This window comes from Patiria miniata, unplaced genomic scaffold (genome assembly GCF_015706575.1).
Source record: "Patiria miniata isolate m_02_andy unplaced genomic scaffold, ASM1570657v1 HiC_scaffold_24, whole genome shotgun sequence".
In the NCBI taxonomy this organism is placed as follows: Eukaryota; Metazoa; Echinodermata; class Asteroidea; order Valvatida; family Asterinidae; genus Patiria; species Patiria miniata.
Genome location: NW_024037063.1, coordinates 7,136,586 through 7,155,784, shown reverse-complemented (window position 1 = coordinate 7,155,784; position 19,199 = coordinate 7,136,586). Strand labels below are relative to the sequence as shown.

Below are 19,199 nucleotides of genomic sequence, written 5' to 3'. Positions count from 1 at the left end.
GACAAAATTCTCCAAACTTTTCATGAGGCAAAGACAAGGTCCTCAGTATTTCACCGGCCAAGTTTGAAGTCGCAATTCAATATTTAAAGAAGACTTTTCTTCGACATTTTGCACTTGAGAGTGAAGCCAAGTCAATTTGAAGCCTAAGACTAGACTGGTACATGTACAACTTTTTAAAAAGATTGACCTTTCAGTAGTCTGGTGGCATGACTATGGGGAGATTTGTAGAAGTAGAGACTAGTATCAGATGTTTCTTCTGACATAGTTTATTAATGCACTACCAAAGGGGTGTTGGACTGGTTGTTTCATGTGCCAGTCTATTTTCTTGTGTTGCATGTTTTGACATATCTTAACTTTTGGGACTCTCGTACAAAGTATTGAGAGTCCCGAATTTTCGGACTAACTTTGAACTCTAACTTTAGGCTATAGAATAACTCATAGGATTTAATGAAATTCTTTGTTTTAGGCATACTTTAATATAAATTACTCCCACAAAAGTCTAAACCATTGAGGAAAAATACTGAAATAAAACATGACATTTAGCTCACACTTAACTAAATATATTTTGTTGGATCTTGGACAGACACTTTTATCCATACACAATGTCTTTATAACGCCCATTCTATCCTTCTTGTTTACCTGGCAAGTTATAATAAAATATGTTTTCGTTATTCACGACTCTCTTTTTCATTCAGGCAAAAAGATGATGACGTCAAACATAATATGAAAATAAGTGTCTGTTCACGACCGAGCAGTGTACGGAAAGTTCTAATTATTTTCTTATTCACATTGAATATTACGTAGGCCTATGCGTTGGCCTTACAATAGGATTACTTCGTAACAAAACAACGGGCTAAATCCGGCCTATTGTGTAGGCCAACATCACATCTGAAAAGACTGCAGCCAGTAGCTATTCTCAACCGATTTAATGGAATTGAGTGCACTCTGGGACCAGCTCTACTTGGATTTCTTTATCTCGATTCGTTGTTTCTGTCAATCTTGTCTATTGAACAAGATTGGCAGAACTACAGACAAAGACCAAAAATGGTGATGGAGAACAGCCAATATAATGGCTGGATAGCTCAGTTGGTATGGCAACAGTACGGTATTCCCGTGGTCGGAGGCTCAAATCCCGCTCCAGTCAATTTCTTTGTTTAACTTTCTAATCAATCGTGTGCATTGCAAGCGTGAAGCTAGTGTTCTACTGACGAAAACTGTCGATGTTTGCACAAAATACGAGGATGAACTTCTCTATGCAAAATGACCAATGTTCATTTAAGGCCTACTTCACGCAAAACAATATTATTGCATATGCAGTATTACCACTATTACACAGGCTACAACAGCGCCACTTATTTTGCAGTACAGAGTTACGGTTAATATTTACAAGAATTTTTTTTTCTCAGTAAGTTCATTTTTCCTTCGTTACAATATTTCAATTACAAGTTTATGTCTTCACTTATTTTCAGTGCGGACAAATTGTGAAAATGTCCAAATGTAATGTAGTACATCAAGCATGTTTAGCCAGGAAACTTCTTTTATCTATAGCATGTGTAGATTTGTTCAATCACTGATGTACAGTTAGGCTCTTTTTGCCAAATTCATTGTGTATTATAATAATAATAATAAGTATTAACTTGGATTGGACATTTGGGGAGACATCCCCATAGACAAAAATTTTCAAACTTAAATGTGCCCTAACCCAATATTCCCTTGTCCTTTTCCCACGAATTTCGGTATGTTTACTAATTAGACCACGAGCAACAAATATAACCTAATTGCGACAATCAAATTGTGCCTCTAAAGGGGGGCTGTGACATTAGGGAGACATGAAACTGTCTCCCTAATGACCGATGTCTCCCATCGTGCGAAGAAATTACGATAACGTGTCTCCTTAGTGGTACCTTTACACGTATACTAATAACAGGTTCTTATATGGCGCTTTTAACTAAGATCAAAGCGCTTTACATTATTATTACCCCTAATCATATTAAAGGATATAGGCTTACATCTTTCAAAATGCGACATTAAAACCCCGCCAATTTGACGAAAATGTGGCTTTTTGCAAATAAATTTACCAGCTTATCAGCCTCTTATTTGTCTAATTCTCATGGTCATCTCTGACACTGCTTATACTTTAGATTCGGGTTTGATTGATTCATAACCTGTAAAGTTATCATTACTCCTTGGGGTCATCTCTGACATTAATTTTAAAGAAAGAAGATCTGCTCTCCTTTTCTTTGTTGGGCTTCTTTTCATGTACACCTGCTGTATTAGTAACGACGCAGCTTCATTTCACACTTGAATGTTCCATTGGTTCCCCATCCAGCCCATTTGGTACCAAGAAAATCAGCAACACGGTGATATTCTCCATTCAGGCTGTACAGAATATTATCACTACACTCTTCGAACCACCATCCCCCTTTCTGCTCAGCTGCGCAATTAGAATTCTGCTCATCATCGTTGTCCTTGTCATATGTTGAGAATTTCCGCTTATTGAATAGAGGGAAGTCAAAATCCTTCACAGCTACACAAAATCAAAACATATTAAAATGAACTCAGTTTTACGACACTGCTTTGAGAGTGGACGATGCTGGATAAAAACAAAAATATTAAATTGAGTTCAGGAATGGGTCTATTGTATTGCGAGCATATTGACGGTGTGTTTGCTTTTGAGAAGACCTGCAGTACAATTCTTTGGATTGGTCTTCTACTCTACTTAATGAAATAACAAAAACCTCGAAGAAGAACGCTGAATGCAAAGACAAGGAATAGGTCAGATATCAATGATGTTCTAGTTAGACCTATGGGTTTAGAACGAGCGTCGAATGCTATATTCGCATAGGGAAAACTGTGTGTACAACCCAAAATGTACGTGTTTATGTTGCGGCAGGTTTGCCTACATTGTGGTGTTGTTTTTCTATGGAAACAAGTAGGCCTCACTGTCTCTGTGTACCCGAATGACTAATTCGCTGTCTCTTGTGAATAAGACTTGATTGAGTCTCAATTTGGCCCATCGTGCAGGCCAGATGCATGTAAAGATCAGTGAAGAGGGCATTCTGAATCAATTGCATGGGCGTCGCGAGGGGGGGGGGCAAGGGGGGGCACTTGCCCCCCCCCCCTGGAAAAGCAAAAAAAAAAAAAAAAAAAAAGGAAGAAAAAAAAAAGAAAAAAAAGAAAAGAAAAAGAGGCGCGAAGACAAAGTGGTGTAAATTTAATGAGTTGGGGTGGGGGGCAAAATGTCCCTGCCCCCCTCTAAATCTGATAAATCGAGAATTTGTTAAGAAATACAAGCATTTTTTGGCAAAACAATTTTTTGCCCCCTCTAGAAAAAATCCTGGCGACGCCCATTATCAATTGTATATAATGTTGTGCGCTCTGGGCCAGCTTTACCTTGTTTTATTCTTGTTGTTAATATATACTTTTTTTGGTAGGAAACATACCTCTGTCCAATTCGTAATCACTGCCTTTGACGCTGAATCTGTTGACATTGATTTGTCTCGTCTTTCCTTGATCGTCCACCAGGTCTACCCTTAGTTCCCATCTATAGGTAGAAGTGAGTACACGGAGTTTCTCGTTCCCAAGCCAGAACTCTCCCGAGAGGTCGCCAAATCCGTCTCGGTACTCGGTCCAGTTGCGAGTGAAATTCACCGACCCATTAAACCGCTTCTGAAACACCTATTACAAATCAAAATGCTTCAAACAGTGATGATGGAACTGCCAACAATTTACCATAAACGTTTTATGATATAACATTGGCGGCCAAGTTTACAACACGCGGATCTGAGGAAGAGAGATTTGTTTTGATTTTGTTTTAGTTTATCAATTCTGTCTTGTCATTTTATAACACAAATAGGCCAAAGCAATAAATGAATTGGGCTTTCGAGAATATCAATCCTTGGGGGAAAAATGTTTTAAACCAACCAGACTGATGTCAAGTTACTGTCTAATTTTCGAAGAGTGACAATAGGGACTACACGATTTAGAATGAAAATCTTCTCTAATTTTAAATTCAAATACTGTGATAAAGAAAATCACTTCAAAACTCGAGTGAATTTTTACTCGAATAGAATGGATTTTTACTCTTTGGAAAAAGGTGTAATTATTTGCAATAGACATGTATACGTGTACGTAGTTGCTACAGATGAATCCTCGCACGTGATCCCTGTTCACTAACCGAAGCCCCGCTAAATATGCCCGAGACCTAATGACGTCACGCTTTCCTATGTGGTGGACGGTCTCTAAATCGTCTGGCGTCCTGACTTCGCTCCGATAGAAAAACGCATTTGTAAACAAAACCATTACGTCATTAAGTCTAACGTCCATTCAATAATGTACGCCATTATACAAAGCAACTTTCTCGTGATTACCTGAACAATAACTGGCACAATGCTTTCGCCATTGGAGGGGGGCCTCCGCCATTGGAGGGGGGGGGGGGGCTCCGCCATTGGAAGGGGCCTCCGCCATCGGAGGGGGCCTCCGCCATTGGACGGGGCCTCCACCATTGGAAGGGGCCTTAGTGACAGAAGTACTAGTGTGCCTGGATTGGGATCGCACACTAGTTTTGATGAACGAACTTACCGTCCAGCCCCCGTCATTTGCTTCCATATCACAGTAGACACTCACGCTAGTTTGTTTTAAGTAGATGGTGTAGATACCACTCGCCGTGACGCCAAAATCATACAACTCAAGGCAATCTGAATCAAGAAATTGCAAAGAATCAAGAATCAAAATAGGTATTGTAAAGATTAAAATGCAGAGCAGGAAAGATTGGCATTAAATTAAAATTAATATTATAATGAAATGTATTGTCTCTTTTTTATTATAAAAAAAACCCTATGGTCTAGGCCTTAAATCTAATTTATGATTAGTACTTTTCAATATTTTTGTACTGCATTTTGCTAAAAAAATCTAGCGCTTGACGGCTCGAGAAGGACTTGGCTTTACTTCGCAACAAAACATGTCTACAGCCTGCATATTAGTTTTGCTTGCTTCTGTGTTTTAGTACTTGTCACTATGGTACTTAAGGTAACTTTTATAGTTTTATTTTAATATTTTCATTGCCTATAGGTTTTATAGTTTTTATTGGGAGGGGCTTTGAGGTATTTTTACATAAAGCGCCATATAAATGCCTTTATTGTTATTATTTAGAGAAATAATTAGTGCAATTCTGGGTGATTTTTTTTAAAATGCTGTGAATTACCACTTGGACTGAAACGGCGCAGCTTCATTCTACTGCTCTGAACTAGGAACTTCACTGCACCAACCCACATAATACCGAAATATTGCTGAACTCTAGTATGTGTGTCATCTAGGAGAGAATAATATCCATTCAGATTGCTCCAAGAATCCTGCGGAGATCCACACTGACCAAACCACCATCCTCCTCCCTCGACCTCAGCACAGTTGGTTCCGTTCACACCGTCGTTGTCTCTATCGTACGTCGAAAACGAAAGTGGCGTCTCACTTGAAGGGAGATGAAAATCAACTACCAAAAGAAACGCGAACAATGTTAATTGTGACATTGTTATTCAACGCTAAAGATCCTTGATGTAAGCAATACGATGCAATCGCGTTGCATGCCTGTTTTCATCTATTTTCATGTATACAGGGTACGGTGCCGTAAACATGTCATTACCTATTGGTCCTTGAACTTCCAGATCGTAGCTGTTGCCCATCACACGAAACGATAACCACCTGTGATGCATTACAGGCCAAGTGTCATCAACATTTGGACCATACAGCTCAATCTCTAGCGCCCATTGCCCTTCTGACGTTAGTTGGCGGAGTTTCTCGTTCCCGAGCCAGAACTCTCCCGAGAGTTCGCCAAATCCGTCCTGGTACTCGGCCCAGTTGCGAGTGAAATTCACCAACCCATCAAACCGGTCCTGAAACACCTAATAAACAAACCAATGTGACGAAACGATTCTTGGATAACAATTCATGATGCAGCAGAAGTAATCTATTGCCCCTACTGTAGTAGGTGTATTACCTATAGAGGGCAGCATTTGGCTTTAAAGACACATTGTTCATTGTTTAAAGCTATACCTGTTCGAAATCACACCAGGGTCACTTGAAACATCACTTGAAACCAGGGCAATTTGCGTTTTTACGCATTTAAAATTTCAAAAAGCAAACTTACTATCCAGCCATTGGGTTCTGTATCCATATCACAGTAAACCTTCATTCTGTCAATATTCGTGTACTTCCACGGATATATGGTGTAGACGCCGTTCCCCTTGATACCAAAACGATACAAGTGTTCACAATCTGAAGAGTAAGGTGGAAATATAGTGCGTGGTAAAGAAATATAATTCTTAAATGAAACGACAAAGACTTCACTTAATCAACTTTGTAGGGACATATTTCTGTTTTGTCTGACTAGTATACTCGACGTCGAGGTTCCAGGGATGGGAATGGCTAATTTTCGAACCTTTGAACGAATATCGTCAAATAAAAAAAAAAACTTTCCAAAACCACGTTCAATAATTGTTTTCTTTGGAAAGGTATACAATTTCTGCCAAAATACATTCACATGGTATTTAGTACCAGTCCTTTCTGCACTGTCAGCAAGATTTATTTGATTAAAACCGTAGGATTGTTTCCTTTTATATACCATCGTTTCTAGGTGCCTCATATTTGTTTAAATCATGTTTATTACAAAATGAAAGTCACAAAATTTAAGCAAAAATGTCTTATCATAGCAGATCTGATTTTTTAGGCCCCTTCATTTCTCCTTTTTAGGTAATATGCTTTGAATTGTATGCTTAATTCTCAAGGCTCCTGTGTCAAGTTTAATGCTGTATTTTCCATACTTTGGTTTTATTATTTGTGCGAAAATCGAGTGCAATTCTCAGTGAATAGTATGTGCATTACCACGTGGAGTGAAACGGCGTAGCTTCATTTGACTGCTCCGCACTACTATGACGTTCCCTGTAACATCCCATTTCATACCGCGGTTTTCCCGATCTGTATAATTATCTGGGTCACCCAGAAGGGAATATTCTCCATTCAGATTGCCCAAAGAATCCTGCGGAGATCCACATTGGCCAAACCACCATCCTCCTCTCTCCATCTCAGCACAGTTGGTTCCGTTCACATCGTCGTTGTCTCTATCATACGTTGAGAAAGAAAACGGAGTTTCCATTGATAGAAAAGGGAAACCATCTACAGAAACAAACAAAAAGAGCGAAATACAGGTTAATGCAAGTGGGCCTGGTATAATGATGTTCCTTGCTCTATGTTTGAAATATCAAAAACAAGGGAATGGTTTAATCTTCTATCGTAATACTTATTGGATAGTACATTCAATCTCAAATGTAATGCCCAATAAACTGAAGATTCGAGAGCAACTGTTTTGTCTTTCGTCCATGAGTGAACCAAGAATAGATATTTTAGGTAAAACACCACAATGATCAAATGCAAAAAAAGTCCAGGTTTTGTTCCATTTACATGGAAGTTGAGTGTAATATGGTTTCGGGGAAAGAAATATGAAGCTTACCAGAAAATCCTTCAACCAGCAATTTATAGTTGTCGTCCTCTACACGGAATGGCCACCGGTACGTCACATGCTCATTTGAACTGAACTGATCATCATACATCAGCTCAATCTCAAGTACCCATTCCCTTTCAGAAGTTAAACGACGAAGATTCTCGTTCCCAAGCCAGAACTCTCCCGAGAGTTCGCCAAATCCGCCCTGGTACTCGGCCCAGTTGCGAGAGAAGTTCACCGATCCATTAAACCGCTTCTGAAACACCTGTGAAGATCAAAAGTGTACGATGGAAAGTAGGCGAACCGTGTAATGAGATACAGTTCGTCAAGTACATACATACAGTTTTTACCTCTGTCTGTTTTTAAAATGTTTTCCAATGTAAACCTGCCCACAATTCAGCCTTCGGGCTGCGACGGGAGAGTAAAATAAACCATTTAATAATAATAAAAAAGGTACCATTTACCGAGTTTGGCACGGAGTTTCTGCTTAAACCGATACAAAAATGCATCTGTTCAGTTCGCGTTGTCATGGTATATGTCATTCATAAATACCTGAGACAGTTTACCCATTGCTTTTGGTCCAGAACCTGTCACGTGATTTTAAAACGCTGATTAACACCGGCTGGTTTAAAAGTCGTGCGTGCGCCAATTTACATACGGAATTGTTAGCACTAAGCGCGCGATGCACATACCATATATAGACATGACCAGAGAGCCAGGGTGTTTCACAAAATATAAAGAAAATTGTTGAAAAAAACGTTGAAAATTTGTGGTTTTTATCTTGTTTTGACTTTCTAACTGGAAGGTATTTCGGAATTGGAATAAATGGGTATTAAAACAAATACATTTAAAACTGGCTATAGGGCCTGGCCGCCGATATTGTCCCTCAGGTCATGCATTATCCGCGCCCAGGCCCCTATTCGGTAGCTTGTTTGAAACCGGACAAGCACACACAGGGTGAGTAAAAAGGCGGAACGCAAACCCCCCCAAATAAATTTTATATTTAAAAGATTATGTAGCACCAAAAAAAGAATTATGGCTGGAAAGCTAATTTCATAAACTAGTTTTAGATGAAAAAATAATACTGAAATTGCTCAAAAATCTGTTCAAAGAATAATCACTATTTAAACGCACTGACTTTAAAACCTGTTTCGTCCCCAAAACTGTGTTCTGACAGTTTGGAACAACAAAGAAAATGACACAGAATAACTGTTTCAACAACAGTAGTACACAACATCTTTACAACCCTGCTTAGGCAAACAATATGATATCTAAAATCCACTTTTTGTTTAAGACGGGCCTTCAAAAGGACTTTGTTGAATATTTTTAACTTTGATGTTTGAAGACAATTGTGAGGACGATTCTTGAAAGCGCATTTTTGGACGAAAAAGGGATAAATGGTGATATTCGTTGAACGGAAAAGTAGCTTATGAAATTGGCTTTCCAGTCATTATTATTTTTGAGGCTACATATCTTTTAAAATATGAAATATATTTTTTGAGGTTTGGGTACCGTTTTTTTTTACTCACCCTTTATTTATTCTATAAATATAATATGGTATTATTGAATTTGCTAAGACGTAATATCCATGTTTTTTTTTAAAGTTCCATCCCGACGTATAGATTTTGTTTAAAACTGATGTAATGCATTTTTTATTCAGATAATGACTGAATAAAATAAGTCCACGTTCACTGATCGATTCCCTTTTTTATTTGGAATGAGAAATGTGATCAGGAATATTGAATAGTGTACTTACGATCCAACCACTGCTATCACAGATCACCTGTAAGCCTTGTGGATACTGCGATGGGTAAATGGTATACACACCACTCTCGCGGATACGTGCATAGTACAGGGCAAGGCAATCTATAAGGAAATAAAGTGGTTTTCAAGTGAAATATCTTATAAATTTTGAACTTGTATGTATTATTTCTTGATTGCATTGTCCACGGCAAGGCAACCTAAGCAAAAAAAATGAGGTTTTTTTGTGAAATTTCCTTTAAACAATTCCGTGCTATTCAGCAATTTGCAATTTTTTTCTTATAATACATTTTTACCTCCCCTTTTTCTATCTTCTTTTTTATGACGTCGGAAACCCTCTGGAAAAAAGATTTTGTGCTAGCAACAAACAGATCCGTTTGGGAGCAGACTGGCCCGTTCCGTACATTATCGATATGTTCCGACACCCCTATATTCCGACAACTCAGCCTATGTTCCGGCATTCCTATATGTTCCGACACCCCTATGTTACGACTACTCAACCTATGTTCCGACACCCTTAAATTCCAACAGCCCTATGTTCCGACTGCACATAATTCTTATCCCTATCCTTATCACTAACCCTACATCTTACCCTAACCCTCGGCGAGAGTAACACAATCTTATCTGCAGGTTGTCGGAACATAGGGGTGTCGGAACATAGGGGTGTCGGAACATAGGTTGAGTTGTCGGAACATAGGTTGAGTTGTCGGAACATAGGGGTGTCGGAACATAGAGCAGTCACCGCCGAGTGAGAGGTAGTATGGTGGCTCTTTCCCATCCAGAGAAGCTTCTCTCATATATAGACTTAAATAAATCACGTGAAATATCCTATTTAAGCAAAAGGTCAAATACAGTTATACTTCCATTAGTCAAGGCAGAATGGGCATTGCATAAATAATGGATATTGGGTCTGATATCACTGCCAATCTACCCAAGTTTGTAGGTTGGGCGGTGTTTTACCATAGAAAATAGCAGGAATAAGTCATGTTCATTCATTCATCAGCTCCTATTATGTGTGTATTTTGGTTATAAGTTAATTTTAATTTACCAAGGGAAAATATAGCTTTTCTCTTAATTATCCTAAACATATATTGGTCTATAACCTTAATTATTTTTTTATAATAAACTGTGATAATAACAGAGTTTTACTAACTAGCTGCCGTAGTAGCAATGGGCATCATACGTAATTGTTTTTGTTTTGCAAGAAAGATTATCGAATTTCATATCGATCAACCAGAGCGTTCACAGTAATTCCAATAAGTTTAATGTTTGTGGGGGTTTTGACCTGCCCCCTAATACCCATAGGGTTATAACGTTAAAAAGGAGTCTAGACATTCAAGGGGTGATAATCAATAATAAGCCTCCACGGTGAAAAGGCTATCATCTCAAAATATATAGAGATGTACAGCAATGAAAAATATAACAACTAGATTTTGCCACCTCGGATGGTACTTATCAGGGAATTTCGGGGTCCTGGCCCGTGAACTGTACAAATAGTTTGCCTGATTCGAGACCCTTACAATAATTAGAGCAAGAATGTAAACAGTATACCCGATCCAAAACTACTTAATGACATTCGAAATGTTGCACTTTACTCTTACCGTAAGGTTTCTCACAGCGTTCTCCCCTGATATAACCTTTACAATCACACTTGAAAGAGTCGCCATGTTTCTCGCATTTCCCATTGTATTGACAAGGGTTTGGCTGGCAGGGATCTTGGAATAATAAAACGGAAAAATAAACAATCGAATTACGTCTTGGTTTTTGCCGGACACCATGCCGAGGCAGATAATGTATTATCAGTTATCCCAATTCTCAGGAGTGAGAGTGGAACAAGAAAAAACATGTAGTGGCGTCCTTTTGTCTCGCTTGCTACATGGAATTTTTGAACACGTTACTCAATAATCAGTTCAAAAGTTATACATGTATAGTTGAAACTAATTGCGACCAAAAATATCCCAGCAATATTGTAGGGTTTACCATTTTTGAATAAACTTACAGGGCTCATTGTTAGTTTCGAAGAAAAAATCTGAAGTGGCCACAGATAAGGACTGCACTCAAGCCAATTTGGCGAATTTCATGAAGTTGTAATGACGTCATCAGGATCAAATTGCAACCCGGTCCAACTTTACTGACGGAATTCCCCACACAACAAAACGGCGTGTTTTCAGGTTCAGTTGTCAAAAGAAACTGCAACAGGATGAACTTTTCCTAGCGCGATGCATTTGCCATCGATAGAAGGTGTTCATGATATAATTGTGTGTTTGGAATTGTCTATCGCCGCTGCTTCGGTTTCATAATAAACAATAACGTTAAAAACTGAGACAACATAGGCCTTAATACTCACCATGACAGCCAAAGTAGTCATGAATGTCCTCCTGGTCGTCGGTAAAGATTGGAGTGTCGGTGTAGAACAGTGGATGAGACCAACGGACTGGCTGCACGTTAACGGGTCCCGGTCTGGTACTGGTACAGGCGCAACGATCTTCCTTACTCCCCGGCATAACCCAGCGAAGACGGCCTGACTGACTCACATCAGGCTCCTGGCTGAAGTAGCATACCTTCTCGGCTGAAACCACGCCCCAAAGGGTCACTTTAAGGAAGGAAATGTCACGCAATAAGAAATACATTGCCCACTAAGGGAGAGTCTTCATTAACAAAACTAAAACAAAAACAAAACACCCCTCCCCCCAAAAAAACCAACACCGGCACTAAAAAATCCAAAACAAACCACACAAGAGTTTTACACCTTCCTTATAATCATGATGACCAAATCTTTGTCTCAAATGGTAGTTCATGTATGTATTCTCTGCACTTGAACAGTGTCAACGTTTTGTTAATTAATGTCCCAAACTCATCCATATGCCTGCGATGATGAATATAATGTACTTAAACCACATCGACATACAAAGTTCTAACATGATGTTCACCACACACCAAACACGTTCGAATTTCACTTTTTGAACCAAATCAATTTGCCGAACAATCAAATTTGAAAGTATGTAATATTCGGAATAGTTCTTGTACCATCTTGTATGGATATAGGCAAAAATGTGGGTAGGTAATATTGGAGCACGTTACTATTTTCATTAAAAAAACGTCCGGAATAACATTGGCCGGTTTAAAACACCATGTTTAAGACCGGCTTGGAGTAAGGACGCTGATAATGGCCAAGCCGAAAGCATTGAACCAGTTATTGCGCGGTCAAACAATCAAAACAAGTCAAACATTATACATTTCCAACGATTTTGCTCTACAAGTTTACTTTGAAACACCCTATATCTATGTTATGGTATGTGCGTCTTGCGAGTAATAATATACAACTCAATACATGTACATGTATATGGTGATTGACGCGCGGGCGCTTTTTGACGCAGAACGCAGCTGTGCCGGTGTAGAGTGAATTAAGAACTATGAAATACTGACTCATTGGTAGTATTGCGTATGCCTAACCGAGGATTGTGATGATTGAACAAATAAAAGGGTAAAAGGGACCGGATTTCATAGCAGTCCATGTGAAACTTGATGTTTAAGACCAGCCAGCCGGTTTTAAACAACACGGGTGCTCGACAAATAGGAATGGGAAACTGTCTCAGGTACTTATGAATGTCATCTTAAATATGAATAAGTTGTTGAAATTGTAATTTAAAGTACATCACATATATTTGTATCTCAATGTGGCACATTATTCATAATCGGTGTCTTTTAAGACATTTAAACACTTTCATAGATATTGAATATCTTTACTATATATGCTTGAATAGGTGATATTTATAGCCACAAAACAGACAAAATTGACCTCTACAAAATATAAGCACCGGTGTTATTAAAATGATCTTTTAAGCAATTAAAAGAGAGAGTTTTCAGTCTTGATGCGTTCGCTGTCACGTTAAGCATGCATAACCAGACAACTACAATACCTGTTCATATTTACTGATAATTTCTGCGTGGGCAATGAATAACTTACCGCCTAACTTGCTTTCAAAAGATTTTAATTATTAAATTTAAGCACCTTTTTTTAATTTTTTTTAAAGTGCATTAATTTGGTTAATATGTAAATTTCCGACAGAGCACGTCCCTTCAGGGCCACCGTTCAACAGAATACAATAGATACGGCGGTTTCAACGACGATCGCTGCCTAATGTCATTATCTTCCGCCGTTGAACCCAAAGGGTGAACTTATTGTTCCATGTCTATGTTATAATCTCCGCTTTACTGCGTACTTGTTACTATGTACTATGTACATGTACTATGTTATTACAAATTTACAAGATAATCCGTCCACAAAGGGTCTCATTTACCAAACATGTTTTTCTTACAAAATATGTAAAGAAACAAACTAGATGCCTTAAATCACTCTCCAAGAATTGTTGGTATAGTCTAGTCGTGTTTACTGTACCCTTGAATTGTATAGGGTGCCCCCCCCCCAACCCTCAAAGTCCCCTCGTTTCAACACTAAAACAAAACATAGGGAATATCTATCCATTTTGAGAGTATTAGGTAATTGGCATTTCAACAACGAAAACACACGTCAAATCGGGAAATTATTTATTGAGTTACGGCAAAACAAAAATCGTTTTGGCCACGGCGACCGATGTTTGACTGCCGCAAGGGCAAAATGGGCCGAAGGTTGCATCCCTGAAACTGAAAGAAGCTACCAAGTAGAAGGCAGAGCAGCACAGTAAACATCTAAGAAAAGCAAACAGTCCTTTTCAGCAGTACCATTTCTTCCAAGAGGAGAATTGGCCATTATTGCAAAAAATGAAACATAAGAAGTAACCAGGTAATTAATGACAATTGAAACCGTATGGACAAAAGGAAAAATCGTCACTTTTTTGAATTGGCCAGATAACCCGATAAATATTTACCCGATTGGAACTATTTTTTTTTGGGGGGGGGGGGGGGGTAGGGGTTGTTGAACATCTATATGAACTATACTCTTCAAATATGATATTGCGATGTATTTGTTTAAAAGCTGTGAAAACGAGGGTGCTTTGAGGGTTCGTTTTGAGGGTGTATTTCGATCTCTGTGGTAAAATGCACCCCTGATTTAATTTTATTGATGTTTGATGATCACGCATATTTTATTCAACATGTTTGCTCGCCGACATCATTCTAGGCGAGTAAGTGAGAAAGGACTAGTAAGGCCAAAAAAAAAAAAGTATCCGGTTTCTGGTATGCGCGCGCGTCGCCGTACCCATGCGCGTCGGCAAAATGAAAAAGTTTTTTTTTCAATACAAGATGATGTCTTAAAACCGCCAAACTCACTGGTTTGACTGGAATCCTGCTGCTGCACAATTTTAACGTGTTTTTAGATGGGGTTATGATCGAGAATAAAAAAAAACAGGTAAAAAAAAAAAAAGCCGCGTCGCCGCACCACTTTTGGGGCAAGCTCCATACCAGAAACCGGAGATTTTTTTTTTGGCCTAATCATCAAAAGCGACGATTTTTCATAAGCGACGGGAAGAAAACTGCTCAAACCAATTATGGAAGTCGTCATGGAAACCATCTCGGCTAACTTGAATGAAGTGAATCAGGCAAAATTTATTGGCATCAGCAGCCCCAGTTAATTACACATTATACTCGGTTCACCAGACGGTACAAGAACAACAAATTCCTGCTGAAGACTGCAAGAGGGTCCTTTTGTTACAAAATTTGAATCAATAACGGAACAGTGTACCGTATGAGTTATATCTTCCCCTGTACGTATTTAGACTACATATACCTCGAACAAATTCACGACGTTTGTCTATCCCACTTGTTATATAATATTTGGTTCAATTTTGTCTGCCTTTTGTATTTTTTTTAAACCATCAAGCTTGACGTGTTCATTTTATTCTGGGAAAGATGTACATGTAATTTACAGGCCTTTATTAAATGATATTCGAGCAGTTGAACATTATCTACTTTATAATTATCTGCTTCATCTGATGAAGTAGCTGTAGCTACAAAAGCTAATTCCATAATTGTAATTTTAGTCTTTTAAGTTTTACCTTCTCTATATAACTGTGTTTAGGGGTGCACTGAACTAAGTGAGAATTTCTACGCGAGTCATTAGCATAAAAAGTGCCCCCACAATTTGTTTTGAAAACGGAAACCGTTTGGCTTTAAAAACAGTGGAATTGTGTAAATATACCCAAGGATCAATTCCCTGGTTTTGGGGCTTCCATCTGAAGGCAGGCTTGATAAAACTACGGATGAAAAATGGGTCATATTTGCCTGTGAAAGTGGAAGGATGTCACTTGTAAAATGGCTACATGCAGGCTTGGGAACTATCACTTTTCGGGAGGTGATTTTGTTTGGGTGTGAATATTTTTAAATGGAATTGGCTAATCTACCTAAAATTGAAAAGAAATGAAAAGATGAAAGACAAGACAATAATTTAATTTTTGTTTGAGAAATCCCAGTGATGTTGGCTTGCATGTTATTTGGCCCTGAACTTTGTTGATCTCACACTGTTTTCAATGGGACTTGAATTAGTACAGTGGACCCCTAGCTGACTACCACGGCTGCACACACGCGCACTTGAACATGGCACTGTGCTAAATCAGTCATAACTAGCATCACATAAATTGAACATGACATAAATTGGCATGATTACAATTCAAAAAGCTATTTTTCAATCAAGGAGAACTATGAATAGTGGATTTCAAGTTCTTAATATTTAATGCATGTATACTTGAGTGCAATCAAATTTTACAATAGAATGCAACGGAATATGAAGAAAGGAAAGAATGAAGTATCCTGACGCCTTTATGGGAGTATAGTCAAAAACAATTGTCGGTGTTTTTTTTTAATGTTTCTCGGACCCGTTCCAAAGTATTATAAGGAACTTTCATTGAACTATTTTTCATGGTATACCGCACTCTGTCCAATGCGGCTTTTTGCACTGAAAGATGACAGTCTTTAAAATCGCATTACGGTTACTCTATGTACAATTTAATCTCCATACTGACGTTAATAAATCGATTATACTTAATTGTCATTTCGTGTAAATAATTCATATGAGCTTCCACGGTCAACACATTGTTATGGTAACGAGAGGCATCCATGCATGTATATACAATGTTCACCGTACATTAAACTGCAAGTTTCTTTTGAAACTACATCGAATGTACGCGTATGCGGTGAACAAAAAGACGTCTAGTATAAATTATGTTCAAAACAGGAACAAAATCAGGGAAATTTAAAGAGCAAATAACTCTCATTTTATTTTGAAATGCATGTACATGTACTTTAAAAACAAGGATCACTGCAGTAAACACTCCAAGTGAAAATGAATAAATTTCACCCTGAATAATTTTTTTGGCCCTGGGTATGGTCTGATTGGATACATTATAAGTTGAAGCATAGAGCTCGTTCTATGGTTGAACAGAATGCCGTTTTGGGGGCCCGCTCTGTCTTTAAAAAGTTGTAATTGCCCGATCGACATGAAATTTTGTGACTTTTCCAAACTTTTAACAGTGGTCATCACGGTACCTAACATACTTCTATAGTGTGTCCATTGTTTCCCTGTCAACCGATTTAAAAAGCACCGGCGCGGTGCTCATAAATCTAAGTCAAAAATATTTCCATATCTCAAACAAATCAACTATTGTCTTTAGACTATTATTCGTGGCTACATAATTAACAACAGTGTATGCTCAGTATAACAACATGGCCGCCATTGATGCGAGAAGCCCGTGTAATTTCCTTCTCTTAATCTGTCGCATTTTCTTTGCTTTGAGGTACTTTTCTGATAGTTATTATGTGAATAAAATGCAGAGCATTAAACAAATATCACCATATTTATGCATATTTAATTCAGTTGTGCCAATTTGGATAAAAAACCCACCAATTTTTGCAATAGAATAAGAAGGTATAGTCCTTCTATCGTTGACAATAGATATATAAACAGTTATGTAATTGGATGAATATTTTGCAAATGACAGATAAGATCTGAATCCGGTGGCACAGGGTGGGCGGGGCCTAGCCGGTTTGGAGGACTATACGACCTACTATTCATCCACTGGTCTAACAGTGGTAGACAGTGTGATGTTGTTTGTGAATATGTACTTTTTTCAGGAACAACAAACGGCAAATACACCTTTTAAGGTTTTTGTGAAAGATGTCATTTTTTGGAGCACTACTACACAAATGGAATGCAATTGCCCAAGATTTTCTTGCCAGATATAAAAAGACGAATATGGACCTCACCATAGCTAAAAGGAAATTCTTCCGAGTGCGCAGGCAAGTGGCTTTTTGGAGGGGTAAACATGGGGAAGAAAATGCAGTTTTGCTAGTTGTAAAAACATGCTGTATTGTAGGGTCTATACAAATATGAATTTTCAAAAGTGTATGTAATTTTTCTTGTCAGGGTAATGATGATGCTTTGTCCTGATATGTTTACTAATGTGACACTTCGCATTTTTGAAAATAACGCGAAAATGAATATTTGCAGCCGAACAAATGGCCCAAATATTTTGGTTACTTATTCCCCAAGTCTTTTCATCCCACAAAGTATTAACAAATTGAATTTTTGACCGTGGAGGCTCATATGAAATATTTACACGAATTGACTCTTAATCGAAACAAATTATTGCAAATGGTATGCTGAAAAGTTTCGCGAGTTAGCATCGACCGGAAACAACATATTGCAATTATATGCCGTTATGTTTCCAGTTTTGGACGGAAACAAAATATGCTGCAAATATTATGCTGAAAAGTTTCGCGAGTTAGCATAGACCGGAAACAAAGTATTGCAAATGGTATGCTGAAAAGTTTCGCGAGTTAGCATCGACCGGAAACTACATATTGCCATTATATGCCGTGATGTTTCAAGCTTTGGACGGAAACAAGTCATTGCACATAGAAATATGTTTAAGTTCATATATGTTTACCTTATGATAATTGCAGTTTCACGAGTTAGCATCGACCGGAAACTTTAGACTTTGCCGAATTTAATTGTGAGAATAAAAGGCTGCTCAAGCCACGATGAACATAGATTGGTGAGTTTACTGCCTCTGTTTTGTGTCCCACCTTTCGATCATGCGGGGATAATTACTGAGCAACAAAATGAGAGAAAACTCGTACATTTATTTAAATTGATGGGTTTGTGCACCTGACAATGATATATTAATTTGTGATTGTTGATGTATTTAATTAAAGCTTACTTCGTTTTTTGACCCTAATACTGGTTCTCTCCTTGCTTTCCTACAAATTATCCATTTTGTTTTGAAGTGAAATGACTTCATAAAACTAGCACGCGAGGGATTTGGCTGACGTTAGGGTGAACATCATCTGGATATTACAGGACCGACCATTAACTAATAAAATGTTGGTAGAAAAAGATTGAAGTGAAATAATTGCAACTTACCAAAGATGCAAGCAACAAGTGACGTCAAGGCAAGACGCCGCATCCTGATGACAAGCTCGCCACCTTCCAATATAATTTATTCCTGTTTCGTTTCTTTCCGGGTTCGAAAAAATCCGACGTGACAAATGTTTCAAAAACATAGATGTATTTTTTCCACTAGAACACACGTTTTGCCTGTTTACATTCGCCCACTAATTTAAGGCCTTTCAGCATTACGCCTTGGCCTGAGCTCAGATGCAGGCCCATTGACGCACGATCATTGGCTGCTTTGATAAATATTAACGCTAATGCATATTCATGTCACAGGAGCCTTGCGGCGAGGGCGCTAGACCTATGGGCTATGGGAAGACCAACTCTGTTCAAACCTCGTCCCCCTTTCGTCGAGTAGTACACTTCCTTTCTGCTCTCGACATTGAGATCGAATGTAGTCCCGTGGATCCAGGTACGTTGACGCATTTCTTTTTTCCATTATTGAAACATTTTTTTTTTTTACAGTATCCCAACCTCGTTCACAGGGTCTACTGTCAACCTCGAGACAAGGTAGACCCTGGTAGGGATACTTATTGCTTCCTGTATGCTGATTCGTTCCCA

General features: G+C 38.4%; 1 protein-coding gene across 1 annotated transcript; it reads right to left on the bottom strand.

The window, feature by feature from the left end:
* Positions 1–2,273: 2,273 nt before the first annotated feature.
* On the bottom strand, positions 2,274–18,791 carry LOC119731865. The gene is made up of 12 exons (XM_038205149.1): positions 18,609–18,791; positions 11,601–11,846; positions 10,855–10,968; positions 9,249–9,358; positions 7,502–7,757; positions 6,877–7,167; positions 6,143–6,270; positions 5,639–5,897; positions 5,204–5,488; positions 4,582–4,697; positions 3,423–3,678; positions 2,274–2,527 (listed from the first exon to the last, which is right to left on the bottom strand). The coding sequence occupies exons 1-12, from the start codon at positions 18,649–18,651 to the stop codon at positions 2,274–2,276; spliced, it is 2,358 nt and encodes a 785-aa protein (XP_038061077.1). The 5' UTR covers positions 18,652–18,791.
* Between the last annotated feature and the right edge of the window lie 408 nt (positions 18,792–19,199).

Bases quoted from the DNA above. Each gene is read 5' to 3' on its own strand.
- LOC119731865 (XM_038205149.1), bottom strand. From the start codon at position 18,651: ATGCGGCGTCTTGCCTTGACGTCACTTGTTGCTTGCATCTTTG. The intron at 10,969-11,600 runs GTGAGTATTAAG...TATTATTCCAAG, and splicing joins TGACTACTTTGGCTGTCATG to ATCCCTGCCAGCCAAACCCT. The intron at 9,359-10,854 runs GTAAGAGTAAAG...ATTTCCTTATAG, and splicing joins ACGCTGTGAGAAACCTTACG to ATTGCCTTGCCCTGTACTAT.